Here is a 19,332-nt window from a genome sequence, read left to right as displayed (position 1 = left end):
AGTTTAACTGATTTGATGCTGTACTCTGATTAAAAAGTGTTCCATGAATTTGAGCAGTATACATTTAACAGCAGTGCTTACAGCTCTCTAATCTAGTTTATGCTAAAAAGTCTTTTTTTTTTTAATCAGTTCTGACTATTTGTTATAGCTAAAACTAGCTTTATTTTGCTTTCTGTTATATGATTGCAGGATCATCAGCTACTTTTCTTATACATATACAAACTTTCATCTGCTCTCTACCAGATCTCTGAGTGCAGCTTCTCACACTAATCCCTCATCTGGATCTTTTTCCACTGGAGCTGTCTTTTCAGGGGTTCATCATCTACTCTTTCCCACAACTTGGTCCACAGCTGCTGGTTGTTGTGTTGCTGTAGATCCAAAACAGTGGTTGCGATGGTCTGACACACACTTGACACCAATATTAAATCTCCGTCTCCTTGTGCCAAACGGCACTCAAGGCTCTTAAACGGCTGAACCTCTGCAACTCTTCGGCTGCTTCCTTTTTTCCACTCATTCATTCTTGTTTCTCAGTGGTGCACCAATATCCCAGAGTCTGTAAAAAATAAACAGATTAAAAGCTCCAGCCTATTTTTTCTAACGTTTCCTTTTTTTTATTTGGTGTATAAGCTGTGGTGATAACTTACACTTTTGCATAAGTTAGGGCATCAAAGAAGTGATCAAGAAATGGCTGGGGATTTCAATGTGTTTTATTTTCCCAGAGATTTTTCCAAAAGTGCACCAAGTGGAGCAAGTGTCCCATCCACCTCTTGGTATGACTCAGCGGTTGTGCATCCTGCTGCCTTTCCATCAGCTCAGCACCAGCTGAGGATGAGTTCTCATAGTCTTCTATGACCACACTTTGGCATCCCAGATTCCCAGCTGACAATTTATTAACACCCTATAACAGCTGGAAGTGGTGATTTCCAAAAAGGAAACTGTGAATGTGCATGCACCTCCTCAGGCCAGAGAAATGCCATCCATTATCAAAAACTTCACTTCATGCCATGTTGATGTATGTATGGAAAAAAACCACTGACTCATACTGATCTTTCTGCACAGAGCAATTTGGAAAAAATGGTAAATCCACAGAGCAGAGCCAAACTGGGAGACAAAAGTAGGGTGGGCAGTTTGGGTGGGTTGAGAGGTCAAAGCAGAATAGAGAACAAGTGTATAGCGGTGCAAGAGCATGTTTATCTGCCCATGTTATCCCTCTGAAGTACTAAAGGGAGGAGAGCGAGGAGCACCCTTTGTTCCTCAAGAGGCTGCAGATGGCTGTAATCCCTTCCAAAATGTGCACTGAAAATCAATCAAGACAGGGTGGACATGGTGTATGAGGTTGGAGGCGGGCGACACTTTTCTCGGGGAGGGGGCCCACCGCAAAGAAACACAAGTTGGGTCAAACAAGCATCTTTGGTGATTTCCCGCCAAAAAAAAAAAAAAAAAAGTTTGGTAAGAAAAGACAGAGTGAATGAATTGCAACCCCCTCCAGCAAAGGCCTGCGTTGAGCTGAACACAGCTGCCTTCTCTTCACCATATCGTGAGGCTGTCATTGCCTGTGGGGAGGGGGGTACAACCACAAAAACCTCCAAACACTGACATCACACCTTAATAATGTCATTCAGGGACATTCACTGATCAAGGAATAGGAGAAACACAACAGATGGATTGATTAGAATTCATCCTCTGCACACCATGAACATGTCTGGAGATGATGAGACAAAATTCACACCAGAATTCAAATCACAAGCAGATGCTGGCAGAGTTGCGCTATGGTGACGGCCCTAAAAGCTGCAGTTCCTCAAATGGCCACTCGAGGCTGTCTGTATTATTGTGGATTTGGTGCCTGTTGGAGCACTTTTAAATGCAACAATCTGACAGTCTGTATAAGAAGTCTATTCTCAGATCATGATGAGTTAAGACTATTTCATAGTATAGTTTGGGTGCATCTCGCTCATCATGCTTGCTAGCATTAGCTGATCAATTAGAACGCCACCCACAGCCATACTGCTTCAAATCAAGAGTGCACTAAGCAACAGTGGCTACACAGTGGATGCCATGGCAAAAAGGACTAATGAAATGATTTACCTATTTTTGTAACATCACCAATTATGAAAGTATCATGTCTGAAGTGTAACTTGCATTTTTGTTCAGCTGTTTCCTGTCATGACCTCATATCCGAGCAGAATTCTGTGTCATGCAAGGACAACTGATTTCTTTATCTCACTTCCTCTTGAGGCTGAGGTCAGCCTTCTTCATAATAAACTCCAGACTGAGAGTCTACCCACCACAGGGAAACACACCTGTTTTTAGCTGGGCCTTTAAACCCTGCAAATCAACCAACAGGATTATAGTGTTCTGACAAAACCTCTCTGATTGTCAACACAAAAGGGAGAAACTTCCCCAGAAGATTAGTTGAGTTCTCTGACCGATTGCCACCCACTCTATCTTTCTCCAATCTAATCTTGCAGTGCAGCACTGCCTGCCTCCCCTTTTGCTCTTTATTTTTTTGCCTGTTATCTTTCTCCTTGGAGGAGCTGTCTTGGGTTACCTCCTCTGAGCCGTATTGCACTATACCTATTGTTCGAACTGTTTATTAAGGAAAGAGGTAGGCAGGAACGAAACTGCGGTTTTGTTATGTTACTAGTATCTCCTTGCAAATTTCTCTTGCAAAACACAGCTTCGAGGCAGGATTTGTCAGCAGATATGTTTTGGTGCACATCGCTCTAAATCCTGTCCATTTCCATTAAGGAAAAATAAATAACTTGATACAGAAATTTAGTTTAATATCAGTTGGAAAATAATTCAAATTTGTAGTTTAGTCTGGCGTCTCTCGAGGCCCTCTAACTTTTGTCTAAGCTTTTGATTTCCTACAGGTCCCAGAAAATCTCTGGCTCTTAACCAAAACCTGGTGTTTAATTTTACAAGAAAAAAACAAACAAAAAAACTCAAATTACTTTTGAACTGCAGTGGAAATATCTATACATAACATCAGTTCTTCCTTGTTTAAGTATTTGGAAAGCAGAAAATCAGAGGGTTGTCTCTTTAAGTTGAATGGTGTTTATAACAGCCTTCCTCGAGGGAAGGGTGAAGCCGGCCGTCACGTGAAAGGCAGTAGACAAAATAATCCAAAAACGAGCACAGTAGTGCACACCCTCAGACAGTCTGATGATACGGATCGATTTTGTTGCACTAGTCATCATAAAACTTTTTAAATATCAGTACATAACATTGCGTCTAAAAAGAAATGTTCAATTTTTTCTTATGGAGAATCCTTCACTAAAATCTTTTTTTAACCTTTGGCTGTAACATGAAAATCTTAAGACTGCATCATTACTGTCTTATTATAATGCCTTCTTTACATTTAGCTAGTTGGAAATAAGAGAACTGGAAAAAAAAACCCTCCCACTTTCTGACTATAGATTTAATATAGAAAAACTTGACATTTATTTTTGACTTAGTGATATTAAAAACTGATTTGAGGATTTTCTACTGGAACCTCCGAGCAGGCATCAGATTTATTTACTATAATTAGTGTTAAGTGTCATGCAAAATGCTAGTCACCAAAACCAGAACACACATTTAGATGGGTTGTTATTTATTTTGTTGGTTAGTTGGTTAGTAGAATGTCTAAAAATTCTCCAGCTGGCACCAACATCACAAACCTGGTCAAGAGGTCCAGTTCAGTGACTCAGATTAGGTGAGGTGAAGCCTGGCAGACAGAAATCACCTACAGGTGACCCCATTATATCCCCATCTAGATGGACCAAAGTCGCTTTGAGAATGGCAGTTCACTGCAAGTGGTCATAGACTTGCTCCCTGTCTTTGAAGCAACCATTTCAAGCGAGTTGCATGAGATTGCAAGTTCACTGCACACAGTCACAATAATTTTGGTTGTGCCACAGTTTCCAACCATTGTTTTCACTAGTGTGACTGTAGCAAAATGAAGAGTACCCTGCAAATAATAAAATCTGAAAGCCAAGACTGAGCCACAGTCACTTCTGATATCTCTTCTCGTTTGCTTTGCTGTAACAGCAAAGTGGAATTTAAGTGCAAGATCAAGATCATTCTGTAAAGAGTTTTTGCATCAAAATTAGTTCAGTGAATTCCTTTCAGCAATATTATGGAGATCACCAGGAGGCAAATATTTTAAAACTCTGAGACAAAACACAGAAACTTCTCATGACTAAAACTCGCTTTTGGAATTTAGTGAAACCCAAACATTTTAAAAGTGTGAAAGTCTTGAAGTAAGTATGTGTGCTTTTAACATTCATAGAATTAGAATTTTAGCTCTTGGAATGTGGCAAAGCGATGCTAAGTGGCTGCTGAGAGCACTTCTCATGCTGGTTGGTGTGAAAAGAGGAAAAAAAAAAAGTGTAACTTGTGAAACCGTTTATGCATCAGATGTGCTGACAGTCGGGCGGCATGTTTATATTCCAACAAAGTGCACTCACACATTGCGCATCAGCTCAGCCGCTGCAGCTCGTCTGATGTGTCAGATGCTCCTGAGTTTCCCTGCTCATTCCAGGGGAACATGTGCACTGGAATTCTCCCCCAATTAAGACAGGGATTAGCTGGGTCTACTGTGGGAACCTGCCGAGTGTGGGAACGCAGAGGGTCTGTCCCTCTCTCCTTCCCTCACCGACACTCAGCCTCATTCTCACTCGCTCCTGTTCATTAAGCTGCCTCCCTCCCGTCTTTCTCACCCGTACTGTAACTATTCCTCCTCTGTATTCATCCACACTTATTTTAACATTTAGCATGCCTGTTTGCAGCATATCCAGCTTATGCTTAACTTATAAAATCTTGTTTCCCTCTCATCTTTAAAATTATGCAACCAGGACCCATTTTTTTTCCTCCTTTCTTGCAGCCACCCAGACTCTCCAAAGCCTTCAGTCCTAATTCTTCAAGGTTTTCTAAAGCGCACAGCTCTTCTGCGCTCCCCACTCCTGCCCCTTCCCTCCTCCCTCTTAATGCCTCTCCAGCCTTCATACTGAAAGCTTGTCTGGAGGGAAGCTGAGGACTCTTGCGTGAATAGTCTCAGACTGTCAGACTGAAAGAGGGGGTGAAAAGACAGCTCATCAGAAACGACAGGTGTCTCAGAAAACAGTTACAGTTTATGTTGGCAGTTTTGCAGTTTATTGCTTGTACACCACACTGCACAAGCAGCATACAGGAAGGTCAACATTATTCATAAAATAATAAAGTTCCAAAGACCCCCCATTAGCACTAACTAAACATCCATGAGAACAGCCAACTTTTCCCCCATTGTCACCACATTTCTTTCTCATGATCTTGCGATGCTCTCACTATCACACCAGATTTTTCTCCCACATTCCTCGTACTCATTGTCACTTTTTCTTCCTCATTCCCACTCTGCCTCTCCTTTCCTTGCGTTCCCAGAAATCCCATCCCCGCACACTCAGCCACACAAGGCTTGTCCGTTCCAATTACGGCAGGGCCATGCAGCCCCCGGCTCACACACAACCCGCTCTCATTAAGCCTGTATCAATTAGGCATTAACCTCCTAAAACAAAGGGCCTCTTGACGAGCGGCCCATCGCGAGCCATGTGAGGTACTTCCTCTGCTTCGCTACACCCCACTTCCCATCCTCAGAACGACACATTCGTGCAACCTTTTTACCACTTTCCCACCACCAAAACAAATGTGCGCCCAAAGTATCATCAACAAAACAGAAGAGTGTAGAGAAAATAAATAAGCATCATATGTTTCCATGCAGTTGCTAATGTTGATTAGGTCAGGGTCCTCCATTGTAATGATTTCATATAAAGCACAATGATAATGGCCTGTGTGTTCTTATCATTCTTATCATAACACATATTCTGTGTGAATCTTTGAATGTTTGAAATATGCAGCATTTTTCTTCATTCACAACTGAGCAATCCCAGACACAAAAACAACAAAGAAAACAGTCGGGATTTTTTTTATTGGATTGCGTTATGAGATGACCGAAAGAGTAAAAAAAAGATTCATTTAAACAGTCACATGCAGTTATTTTACTTCAAATGAAAAAAAAAGCATGAAAGCAAAAAGGCGAAAGTGCGCAATTTGTGCTGAGATGAAAGCAGTAAATTAGCTTGAATATGTTAATTACATAACCCCAGTTTTAACTATGTACCAATAAAGCAGCAATATTAAAGTCTGCATTGCAATAGACCTGAAATAAATGTCACTTTTGGGATGTTTGAAATGTTTACACTTGATCAGAGATAACAAAGTCACAGGCTGGTCAGTGAACTCTGGTTGCTAAGGAAAAATGTGCATTCCCCAACCAATTGGCAAGTGGTTGCTGGAGGTTGCTAGCAATCATAAGGTGAATCTGATTGCAAAGAGGTATACAAACACTGAATCTTGTGGTCACAAACTCACTTAAATTAACAGTAGTCAGCTGCTATAGGACACCATCTGCTGATTGTGCTGCTCTCTCATCTATTATAGAGCTTTTAGCTGATCAGTGTTCTAACGAAATCGTAATCCTTTCAGAGCATGTTGTGATTCTCTAAATCTTTTTCAGTTAGTTAATAATCCAACTCGTCCGAATACCAAAAATCCAGAAAATTCATCACTTGTTGACCTTATTCTTACAAATGTCCCTCACAAATATTCAACTGCTTCTGTGTTTGCCAATGACATCAGTGACCACTGTGTCACTGTCACCGTTAGAAATACCAAATTACCAAAACACAAGCCGCGGATAATAACCAAGCGTGACATGAAACATTTCTCAGAGCAAGCTTTCCTGCACGATCTGTTTTATTCTGATTGGGACAGGATTCATCTTATAGCAGATGTCAATATTGCATGGAATTTATTTTATGAAAGTTTTAGAAGTATTGTAGATAAACATGCTCCTGTAAAAAAAAGTACAGAATAAAAGGTCGGGATAACCCATGGTTTACTCCTGATCTCTCAAACCTCCTTCTTAGTCGCAATCAGGCATGGGCAAAAGCAAGAAAAACTAAGGACAATGCAGACTGGCTGGTATTTAGACAGCTTCGTAATGCCTGCACTGCCAAATTAAGAAAAGCTAAGGCTGATCATTTCCTAGCTCAAACAACAAACAATCTTAACAACCCACCTAAATTTTGGAAAACAATTAATACTTTTTCTGAATATAGTCCTAGCTTAGAGCTTCCTCCATGTGTTGTTAAGGATTCCCAAACAATTACAGACAAAGTTGAAATGCTAGATTGTTTCAATGAGCATTTTAAAAATTCTGGGACACTGTTTGACATACAACACCTAACTCAAGAGTTCATCTATTCTCAGTTCCGACTGTCCTGGTCTAACAAATGATCAGTTTAGTTTTTCCCCTGTCTGTGTATCTGAGGTACATAAAAAGCCCTGCAGCTCTTGGATGTTAGAAAATCAGCTGGCCCAGACAAGTTAGAGCCCTACTTTTTAAAGCTATCTGTGGATTTTATTGCCCTTCCCCTTACTCGTATTTTTAATCTCTCACTTGTCACAAATGTTACTCCACAGGTTTGGAAATCTGCCCATGTTACAGGCCAATCTCCAAATTGCCAGTTTTAGCTAAGAATTTGGAATCCTTTATTAGTGAGCAAATTAAGGATTTTATGAATCTTAAAAATGTTTTATCTGAATTTCAATCAGGTTTTAGAAAAATGCACAGTACAACAACAGCTGCCCTTAAAGTTCTTAAGGATTTTATCAATGCAATTGATAATAAACGGCACTGTGCTGCTCTTTTTATAGATCTTTCTAAAGCATTTGACACTGTTGATCATGTTCTCTTAAAACAAAGACTTGTAGAAGTGGGTTTGTCAGAGCAGACACTAAATTGGTTTGAAAACTATCTCACCAACAGGGACTCACTTTGACCAATGGAGTACCACAAGGATCAGTCCTAGGTCCACTCTTTTTTATTCTCTATATTAACAACATTACACAGAATGTAGAGAATGTGAATTTTCACCTTTATGCTAATGACTGTGTCACATACAGCTCTGCACCTACTCAAGCACAAACACTGTCTCAATTACAGCTGGCTTTTGAAACTGTACAACAAAATCTTTACAATTTAAAACTTGTTTTAAATGTGGGCAAAACAAAAGTCATGTTGTTTTTCTACATCTCAGGGTACCCAAATAGAAGGTGTATCAGAGTACAGATATCTTGGGATCTTAATAGATACATCTCTTTCATTCACTCCTCATATTCAACAGTTAATCAAATGACTTAAGTTGAAGCTGGGTTTTTATTTTAGAATAAAATCGTGCCTTTCAGTTGAGGCAAAAAAAAAAATTGGTCACTGAAACATTTCTTCCTGTGCTTGACTATGGGGATGTTCTGTACATGCATGCTTCATCAAAGAGTCTACATGCGCTTGATACTGTGTATCATGGAGCATTAAGATTTATCTTAAACTATAAGGCTCTTACTCATCATTGTTTGCTGTATGACGGTGTCGGATGGCCCTCCCTTTAGGTTCACAGATTTAAACATTGGTGCATTCTTATATGTATGTGTACTAGGTTTGCTTCCCTCCTACCTTCAGACCCACTTGCAACAGAAGAGTTCTGGTCCTTACGCTCTGAGGTCTCAGGATTGTTTGTTGTTGTCTGTTCCGAAGGCCAGGACTGAGGCAGGCAAAAAAGCATTCCAATTCGTTGCTCCTTCTACATGGAACGAAATTCAAAAAGACCTCAAACCTAAGGACCTGGTCTCAATACGTGAGTTCAAGGCACTTTTAAATAACCTGCCAATGACTGCAATGAGCTGTAGATGTTTTGTTTAATTTTTAATGACATTTTTAGACTTCCTATTTATTTATCCTTTTGACCTGTATGGCTGTTTTCTGTGAATATTTGTCATACCCAGGACACACTTGAAAAAGAGATTTTAATCTCAATGTGTTTTTCTTCCTGGTTAAATAAAGGTTTGAAATGAAATGAAATGAAAAAACAGTGCTGCACCAAAACCCTTCTTGTGATTGCTTTGGTCACTTGGTTGCTGCAGTTGTTTGTACTTTGCATAGAAGATGCCAACTTGTCTGCAAACACTCACCAACTTTTCACAGAGCGGTACTAAAATTTGGAAAAAGTGCGACGCAAACTGGAAATGGAGAATGTTGGAGAATGTTTGCCTTCAAAGCTGGAAATTTGAAAGGTGCTGACGACAGTAGTGAGGCACATGCAAAGTCAAATGATTTCCAGTTTTCGTTGCAATTTTCACAGTTTCACTACTCCTCAGCGAGTAGTTGGGGGGTGTTTGCACACAAGTTGACATCTTCCACGCAACCTAGAGGCAACCACAACAATCTGCTAGTGACCACAGCAACTGCAAGGTTTTCAGTGCAGGACTTTATACTTCTCTACCAGTTTCACCTTGCAACTGCCAGAAACCTAAAGTCAACATTCACCAAAAGGTTAGGGAATTCACATTTTTTCTTAGTGACCTGTGGTTGCCAGGGCATCACTGACCGGTCTCTAGGCCTGTGTGATTGGGGCTTTAGCAATCAATTTCACAGTGACTGGCATCAACCTCCAGCAGTCACTTGCCAGCTAGTTGAGGAATACATATTTTTCCTCCATGGCCGGTGGTTGCCAGATGGCCTCTCATGTGTAAAAGGGGCCTTTCTTAGCCTCTGCAGGCAGCAGCCTTGGACTGGCTTCCAAGTCTCAAAAAGGAAACAAAGTACAATTGCATTAAAGCAGCATTCTTTCCAACGACTCCTCTGGTTGCAAAATATTATACATCTGTTTCAAGTCTTTGAGCAAATAACCCTACTGCTGACCTCATTTATGATGTAAATATTTCCCTGCTGACTTTATGGTCTTGCTGAATATAACATGTTGTCCATTTTATAAATTAGGGTGACCGTTAGAGTCAAAATAGGTTAGAAAAAGCATAGAATGTTTCAGGGTGGAGCTGCTGTATGAGCAAGCATTGTTCCTTGGTTTCTCAGTCTGATCTTGGCCTTGCTTGTCACAACCGGTTTCAAATCAGTACGACGGCAATGGTCAAAATACACAGCTCATCACGGTGGCTATGTCTATTTATTTTTATATGCTGTCTACGGCCAAGACTTCCTGTTGTGTAGATAGCAGTTGTAAACTATCTAATGAATTAAAAAAGCAAAACAATTAATTAATGGACAGCTCCATCTCATTACTCAATTCCTGATTCGCATAAACTTATTTGTATTTAGTTTATGCCTGCTCTTTTTTGGGGGGGGGGGGGGGGGGGGGTGCAGGAAGCAGCCACTTTGCCTCCACTTCAAATGAAAAAAATTATTAATATTTTCTGCATTTTACTGGCAGCCAGACCGCACTCACACTGTAATCATCCAGTAATGGGGGTTTCTGCATTGTTTAACACAGCTGTTATATATACACAATATCTTTGTCATAGTTTCACCACAGTAGCAAAGTTCAGTTCAATTTGTCAAATTCTTGTTAGTTCCCATGAATTATATTGCTATAAATTAGTTTTCTACAATGTAAATCTAATCTAATAATGGTTATGGTCAATTTTTACATCATAATAGTGGCTACATAAGTGGCAGTAGATAAATGGCTGTTCACATACTGCGGAGCCAAAATTTCCCATCTTTGGGGGGAACCCTGGCACATTGCCTTGGGGACCAGCTGTGGTGCAGCAGACGACTCTGCACTTGTAATTTTACAGTTTCCACTTTATGCACTTTATTTACAAATAGTAAATATGAATTTGTGCAAGTTTGCAGAGGTGTCTGCATACACCTCTCTGCGATTGGTTACTGAGCAGCAAAGAACAACCTGGATTTGATTTTCCCACAGATCTGCTGGTGAGAGGAGTGGTCTCCAGCGCCCAGCGTTTTGGCAGAGTGACTATGTTGGCACAGACCCAAGCCGAACACCCCCTACCCTTTTTCCCAGGGCCCTGAGAGTGTAATACATTACTAACAAAATCCCACTTCCCATTCCTCTCAAACTTTCACACCCCTGCTCCCCTCCTCTTTCCCTCCCATGGCTGGCATGCCCCCAGAAATGGGAATTGGGGTGACATGCGTATGACTCCTTCCAACTCCTCTTCTTTTCTCATCATTTCCTATACAATATCTTAGCATGGACAATTTATATTTTTTTCAACATAAAGCTCGACATAAACATAACTTTTTTTTTCCAGCAAACTACCAAAGACACTTTCTAATTATGAAGTTCACTCTGCGCACTGTGACAGGACACCCAGCCACCAATCTCACAAGAAAAGAAATGCAGACCCTTTCATCGTTAAAGGGATTTAAAGGGAATAGTTGCCCATTCACGCCACCACAGAGGTTATAAATATGAACCCTCATTCTGGAAAAAGCCTGGCTTGTCTGCCTGACAGTTCTCAACGCGGTATTGAGGGGTAAGCATTCACAGGCGTGTATGTGTCTGGGTAACATGTAATGACATTATTCTCACCACGGTGACCCCTCATTGTCACAATGCTTTCTTCTTCTGAGCTCGTGAAATTGACATAAGCTTTACAAACATTCCAGGCATTTTTTTCTCAAGGCCAGATTTCTTTGGAGGGGGAAGGGGGGGGGGGGGGGGGGGGGGGGGGGGGCTTTCAGCGAGACAACCATCAGTGCTAACAGCACCACCTACTGATGGAACAGTCCCGCACAACTTTAAATGCTTGAAATGGGTTATTCAACTATAGTTATATTGAGTATTGATTTGAAAAAAAGACAGAATTTCATTTTATTTTGATCTTTTAATTTTATTGCTCATTTCCTTAATGGGGAGCTAAATGTTCGCTTTGGGAACGCCCCTCCTCCTCCACTGTCCCATGCAATCCACGCAGATGTGTGATTTCTTGTTCGTACCTGCAATCAGTAGTAAAGACCAATCTATCACTCTTCTGTGGGCTAATGGTATATGACTTACACATCAAGCAACTTCCTGACCTGCCCAGGTGGTTATCAGTATAGTTCTGCAACTCCAACACCTGCGCCTCTGCAACTGCTGCTCTGGTCAGGAGAAGAGCACGCTCCTTCTCAAAGGAAGCCTGTTTGAAGAAATTAAATCTTCAAATCACCTTTAATTACAATTTTTTTTAATATATATTAAGAATGTAATCGGACAATGTAATTGCAACAGTAGATTTTGTACTCTGTCGTGGACTCGGTGATCTCCCTCAGCTGTTTTCTCATATTATGAGGGGCCGTTAGGGACATTATTACTGAAACGCTCTCACACACACTACTGAAACGCTCTCACAAACACTACTGAAACGCGCTCTCACAAACACTACTGAAACGCTCTCACACACACTACTGAAACGCTCTCACAAACACTACTGAAACGCGCTCTCACAAACACTACTGAAACGCTCTCACACACACTACTGAAACACGCTCTCACAAACACTACTGAAACGCTCTCACAAACACTACTGAAACGCGCTCTCACAAACACTACTGAAACGCTCTCACAAACACTACTGAAACACTCTCACAAACACTACTGAAACGCGCTCTCACAAACACTACTGAAACGCTCTCACAAACACTACTGAAACGCTCTCACAAACACTACTGAAACGCTCTCACACACACTACTGAACGCTCTCACAAACACTACTGAAACGCTCTCACAAACACTACTGAAACGCTCTCACACACACTACTGAAACGCTCTCACAAACACTACTGAAACGCTCTCACACACACTACTGAAACGCTCTCACACACACTACTGAAACACGCTCTCACAAACACTACTGAAACGCTCTCACACACACTACTGAAACACGCTCTCACAAACACTACTGAAACGCTCTCACACACACTACTGAAACACGCTCTCACAAACACTACTGAAACGCTCTCACACACACTACTGAAACACTCTCACAAACACTACTGAAACGCGCTCTCACAAACACTACTGAAACGCTCTCACACACACTACTGAAACACGCTCTCACAAACACTACTGAAACGCTCTCACACACACTACTGAAACACTCTCACAAACACTACTGAAACGCGCTCTCACAAACACTACTGAAACGCGCTCTCACACACACTACTGAAACACGCTCTCACAAACACTACTGAAACGCTCTCACAAACACTACTGAAACTCTCTCACAAACACTACTGAAACGCGCTCTCACAAACACTACTGAAACGCTCTCACACACACTACTGAAACACGCTCTCACAAACACTACTGAAACGCTCTCACACACACTACTGAAACGCTCTCACAAACACTACTGAAACGCGCTCTCACAAACACTACTGAAACGCGCTCTCACAAACACTACTGAAACGCTCTCACACACACTACTGAAACACGCTCTCACAAACACTACTGAAAACGCTCTCACACACACTACTGAAACATGCTCTCACAAACACTACTGAAACGCGCTCACAAACACTACTGAAACGCGCTCACCAGGGTTATTATAGTTAACGAAAACGAACGAAATAACGAAAACTGAAATTGAAAAAACATTGTCGTTAACTGAAATAAATAAAAACTATAATTAAAAGGAAAAAACGACAACTAATTAAAACTGAATTGTGAGTTTACAAAACTAACTAAAACTAACTGAAATTATCGATAAACTGACTTTCATTTACTTGTTTGTTTTTTTTCTTTTTTAAGCCTTGTGGATTGATATGAAATCATTTTTTCCGCTCTCCGAGTTTAAGCTGGGAGCGCCACAGGACAACTGTGTGAGTGCGCATGGGCGTGCGCTCACCGCGCTTGTAATGGCTGCGGTCTGCCGAGAAAGCGGCAGAGTCCCGTATGGAGGTTCTTTGAGTACAAGAGCACAGATAGAATCGAAAGTCTTGTTGTGGATGATGAAAAATGTGCGGAACATTTCTCAGTCAGGAAAAACCAGCAACATCAAAGTCCACCTCAAACTGTTGCGTCCTTGTGCGTTTCCGGCTACTTATCAGTGAGAGAATAACAATCAGGAATAATAATCAAAGCATCAATATAAGGACTCACAACTGTCAGCAAATTCCTGGTAGGAGACTGTTGAAACTATCAGGATGGACGTGAAGGAATGAAGAAAGTTAAAAAAAACAGGGACAAATATGTTTGCAGCCAAAAAACTGAGCACAAAGAGCGAAGACCAAAAAAGAAGTCCCAGCCTGCACCGCATATAAAACACCTGCACACGACCACAAGCTAATAACACACACATGAGGACATGAGGTCGGACACTTCCGTAGGTTGTGTACAAAGACCCTGCAAGTTTAATTAGCAGCATCTAACCAAGCTAGCTCCAAAACAGAAGCAGCATCAGGTGGTGAGAACATCAGGATGCAGCTGGATTTGAGATTTGACTCCTTCAAAGAGTTTGTTTTTGTCAAACACCACATGTAGGTGTTATTAATCTGCTGCACTGATGCTGAAGTTTATTGTGGAGTTTATTGTAGAATTTATTGAGTTTGGGAGTTCATGTTTTTTCTTTGTTTCTCCCTGTTGATGTTCATGTGTGTCCTTAATATTACACACATTTAGCATGTCTTGTGAACTGTTGGGTGTTGAATGTATTTCTTTAAACGGTATCTTTTGTGAAGTTTTCATTACACAATAGTCACTTTTGCGCCTTGAGTCTTGCACCTGATTAGGTATGAAAATACTAAAACTAATACTGAAACTAACTGAAACTAACTAAAACTAAGCATGAAACCAAAAATAAAAACTAATAAAAGGAGAAAAACCACTCTGAAAACTAATTAAAACTAACTGAATTAGAGAAAAAAAATGAAAAACTAACTAAAACTAAACTATAATGTAAAATCCAAAACTATTATAACCCTGGCGCTCACAAACACTACTGAAACGCTCTCACACACACTACTGAAACACGCTCTCACAAACACTACTGAAACGCGCTCACAAACACTACTGAAACGCTCTCACAAACACTACTGAAACGCTCTCACACACACTACTGAAATGCTCTCACACACACTACTGAAACGCTCTCACACACACTACTGAAACGCGTTCACACACACTACTGAAACGCTCTCACAAAACACTACTGAAACGCGCTCACAAACACTACTGAAACGCTCTCACAAACACTACTGAAACTCGCTCACAAACACTACTGAAACGCTCTCACAAACACTACTGAAACGCTCTCACACACACTACTGAAACACTCTCACACACACTACTGAAAACCAGAGAATTTCGTGTGAACAGGAAGGTGTTTGGTGTGAACAGGAAGGCGTTCAGTAGTGTTTGTGAGAGCGTTTCAGTAGTGTGTGTGAGAGCGTTTCAGTAGTGTTTGTGAGCGCGTTTCAGTAGTGTTTGTGAGCGCGTTTCAGTAGTGTTTGTGAGAGCGTTTCAGTAGTGTGTGTGAGAGCGTTTCAGTAATAATGTCCCTAACGGCCCCTCATATTTTCTTATGTCACCACAGGATTCCTTGCATAGCTGCTTCAGTTTGTCTGGTCTGATTAAGTTACATTTTTCAAAAATTTATTTGACAAAATGCACAGCTGACTGCATCTGTCATTTGGTAAAATGAGAGAAAAAAAAAAAGGCACCATTCTTGACAGTTTACATTTTTCATTTTGAAATAGCCACCTAAAACAGAAAAGTCAGGCTTAAGATCTAGAGTCTCCCTACATGCAAAAAAAATCATTTGGAGGAAGGAAACAGCAATATACACTCACTGGACACTTTTATTAGGTACACCTTGTGCTGGATTTCTGTTTGAACTGCCTAAATTATTTTCAACAAGGTGCTGGAAACATTCCTCAGACATTTTGGTCCACACAGTTGCTGCAGATTTGTTGGCTGCATATTCCATGATGCAAATCTCGTCTTTCACCACATCCCAAAGGTGCTCTGTTGGGTTGAGATCTGGTGGACTGTGGAGCCCATTTGAGTATAATCAAGAAACCCATTTGAGGTGATGTGAGCTTTGTGGCATGGTGTGTTATCCTGCTGGAAGCAACCATCAGAAGATGGTTACATAGTTATAAAGGGATGGACATAGTCAGCAACAATATTCAGGCAGGCTGTGGTGTTTAAACGCATGTTCGTACTAAGGGGCCCAAAGTGAGCCAATAAAATATCAACCACATCAATACACCACAGTTACATGAACTACTGATACAAGGCAGGATGGATCCATGCTTTTTACTGTTGTTTACATAAAACTCTGACCTTCCATCTGAATGTCAAAGGAGAACTCAAGACTCAAAAACATTTTTCTGTTGTCCAATATTTGTGACACTTGTGTGAACTGTAGCTTCAGTTTTGCCTGTTTAGCTGACAGGAGTGGCACCTGGTGTGGTCTTCTGCTGCTTGTAGCCCATCCTGCTTCAAGGTTCACATATTATTCATTCAGAGATGCTCTTTCTGCACATCTTGGTTGCAATAATTGGTTATGTGAGTTTCCGTTGGCTTCCCATCAGCTCAAAGCCAGTCCGGCATATTCCTCTGACCTCTGGCATTTTCTCCCAGAGAACTGCCGCTCACTGGATATTTTCTCTTTGTCAGACCATTCTCTGTTAAACTCTAGAGATGGCTGTGTGGGGAAATCCCAGCAGATCAGCAGTAGTTTTTGAAATACTGAGACCCAGCGTGTCTGGCACCAACAACCATGCCACATTCAAAGTCACAAAAAAAATCAGATGCTCAGTTTGAACTTCAGCAGGTCATCATGGCCATGCCTTGAATGCAGTTAGTTGCTGCCATGTGATTGGCTGATTAGATATTTGCATGAACAAGCAGTGTGAACGGGTGTATCTAATAAAGGTACCAGCAAGTATAATATTCCTCAAACAGGAACAAGAATGTAAAATTTCTGGTTTAGGGGAAGTCAGTGTACATTTCTCTGTTGTACAGTCACTTTCCCAAATAGTTATTTTCTCTGCAAACAAAAAAAAAAAAAACCTGTTCTAGCAGGCATCATAGCAGCACATTTTAAAGCAATCCTGTTACATGATCCAAAGTCCACCTCTGCAGCAGTTAATCCCTTTTGTTGCTGCAGAACACAAACTTTGAAGTTTTTTTCAATATCACCACTCCCAAAAGAAATACTCTTTGGCTTTATACGGGAAGTATGGAAACAAAGAAGAATCCCCACAGACCAAAAACAAGCATTCATGAGACAAAACAAAAGCAAATCTATCCACTTCAAAGCAGCCACTTTTGTTTTGTGCTACCTGCTCCCGGGACGCCTGCAGCTGACCTTCCAGCCTTGCCTTGTCCTGGCGAAGTTGTTGGAGCTCCTTTTCGATTGCATCTTTCAGTTCAGTCGGCTCCAAGCTGAAGTGGGCTTCTGGAGGCCCAGGTTCTAGGTTATTCTCTGGTTTGGCCAAGATCTGGTCTCTCTGAACCCTAAAGATTATGAGGTAGGGGGAAAAAAAAAATATGCTGTTTATGGCAGTCCTTGTCCATTGCACTATGTGCAAGGTTGAGCAGGTCCTACATGCTATCTCTAATTATGGGAATGCTTTTATGCACACTAGAATAAATTTTAGTATCTTATAAAGGATCTGTCTGAAGTGAAGTACCAAATGTCAACCTAATGACACCAAACATGTCTAAACAAACAGGAAAGACACAAAGGAAACACCACCTGTATGCAATCAGGAGTGCATGATGAGTTTTGGTGATCCTCTGTAGTCTCTTCTTATAGGAGCGAGCAGCGGTGGCGAGTTGCTCCTCTCTCACCCTGTAGGACAAACGAACGTCCTGCAGCATGCTGTCGAGGAATGCTCTCATCTTGCTCTGCTCTGATGGGCTTTTACTTTCTCCAAGCCCATCAAAGTAATCCTGGATTACACAGAGTGGAGATCCTATCAAGATTGTTGAGTCTCACTATCAAGCATGCTTTGTGTGTGCCATTACTCACAGCTAAGTCCTCTAAATAATAAACCAGCCTTGCGCGATATTCCTCGTTCAGCTCTTTCAGCCGCAGCTGCAGCTTAGAGTTCTCCTCCTCTACCTCTTTTAATTGGCTCTGAGAGCACATCAGGGCCTTCAAAGGAAACGGCACATGCATTATTATAATTTGGAAAAGACTAAAACAAAATGCTGAGGATGCAAACAGCTCACCGCACTCTGCTCAGAGAGTTTCTGCTGGCTAATATGCATTGCTCTGTTGATCTCCTGGTGCTCTTTACCCATCGCCACCCTGGTGACCAAACACAGGCCCGACCACAAGAGAGCAAAATCCACAGAGAAGAAGCAAAGAGACCACATCCCACACACACACACACACACACACACACACACACACACACACACACACACACACACACACACACACACACACACACACACACACACACACACACAGAGCAAATAAAGCCACAGCTTAGAACTAAAACCAAAGATGCAACCACAAAGCAGATGCATATGGGACAAACACTGGATCACTCTACATCCTGAGATGGGTTTGGCTGTTTGTTGACTGTAAATGTAAAGATAATGATGTTTTATCTTCATTAAGCTTTTGCACAAGTAAATGACAAACATTCACAGGCCCGCACACTTTCTCCTCCAGGTTCTTCTGCTGCTCCTTGTAGCTGCTCTTCATTTTCTCCAGCTTGTCTTTGATCTCATCTTGGTTTTCGAGGAGCTATGTGAGGAAGATGAATGAAAAGCTATGCGAGGCAGTGACTTGAAACTGTTATGGTTACCAATTTCAAAAAAAGTAATGACTTTATACAGAAATACTCACAGTTTTCTGCACGTTTTTTTGCTCCCTGTCCAACTCTGCTAGTTCCTCGGGCTGTTAATGCAACATAACAACAGTCTTAACATTTCAAATGAAAAATATAACAGTCTAAATAATAAACATAGAACATTGTATTCTAACTATAACTGTTATTAAGACACGTAATTCAGTGCTTCACCTTGACTCTGTTATGTGACATGTGGCTGATCAAAGCCTGCACCCTGTCCAGCTCTCCATGAAGGCCCTCGGTGGTGGTCTTAACACATTGATGCTGCTCCTCCAGCTGCCTGTGGAGGGCATCCTGGGCCTGGGCCAGTGCCAGCAGCTCTGCAGTCAGCTCTCCACTCTTGGCTAGTTCTTTATTGTGGGCCTCAACCAGAATCTGGTAGTTTTTCTTTAGTGTGGCATGCTCCTCAGTCAAGTCTTGGCCATTCTTCTCTTTTACTCTCAGGGATACCCCAGTGGACTCAAGTTCCCTGAACAACCTGTCTCGCTCTATTTCCAGCTCTGTTATCACACCTTCTTGGTTCAGTATCTAACCAAAGTGGGGAGTGCAGGAAAAAGTGAGTGCCATAGTGATTCAGACTGCCATTCTTGTGGAAAACTCTCACCTTGGTTTTCAGCTCAAATGTCTCTTCTTCA

General features: G+C 41.4%; 1 protein-coding gene across 1 annotated transcript in view; it reads right to left on the bottom strand.

Moving 5' to 3' along the window:
* Window positions 1-11,736: 11,736 nt before the first annotated feature.
* Window positions 11,737-19,332, bottom strand: part of LOC115798384 (coiled-coil domain-containing protein 78-like) — a 17,905-nt gene continuing 10,309 nt past the window's right edge. The window contains exons 2-11 of the mRNA XM_030755220.1: window positions 19,302-19,327; window positions 18,869-19,225; window positions 18,694-18,744; window positions 18,503-18,591; window positions 18,066-18,144; window positions 17,863-17,988; window positions 17,587-17,783; window positions 17,171-17,345; window positions 11,918-12,018; window positions 11,737-11,836 (exon numbers count right to left, since the gene is read on the bottom strand). Of these exons, the coding sequence (XP_030611080.1) occupies window positions 11,746-11,836; window positions 11,918-12,018; window positions 17,171-17,345; window positions 17,587-17,783; window positions 17,863-17,988; window positions 18,066-18,144; window positions 18,503-18,591; window positions 18,694-18,744; window positions 18,869-19,225; window positions 19,302-19,327 (1,292 nt within the window). The 3' untranslated portion in view covers window positions 11,737-11,745. The remainder of the gene's footprint in view (window positions 11,837-11,917; window positions 12,019-17,170; window positions 17,346-17,586; window positions 17,784-17,862; window positions 17,989-18,065; window positions 18,145-18,502; window positions 18,592-18,693; window positions 18,745-18,868; window positions 19,226-19,301; window positions 19,328-19,332) is intronic.

This window comes from Archocentrus centrarchus, chromosome 19 (assembly GCF_007364275.1).
Source record: "Archocentrus centrarchus isolate MPI-CPG fArcCen1 chromosome 19, fArcCen1, whole genome shotgun sequence".
Classification (NCBI taxonomy): Eukaryota; Metazoa; Chordata; class Actinopteri; order Cichliformes; family Cichlidae; genus Archocentrus; species Archocentrus centrarchus.
The sequence above is the reverse complement of the archived record's forward strand: the minus strand, read 5'-3'. Positions and strand labels throughout refer to the sequence as shown.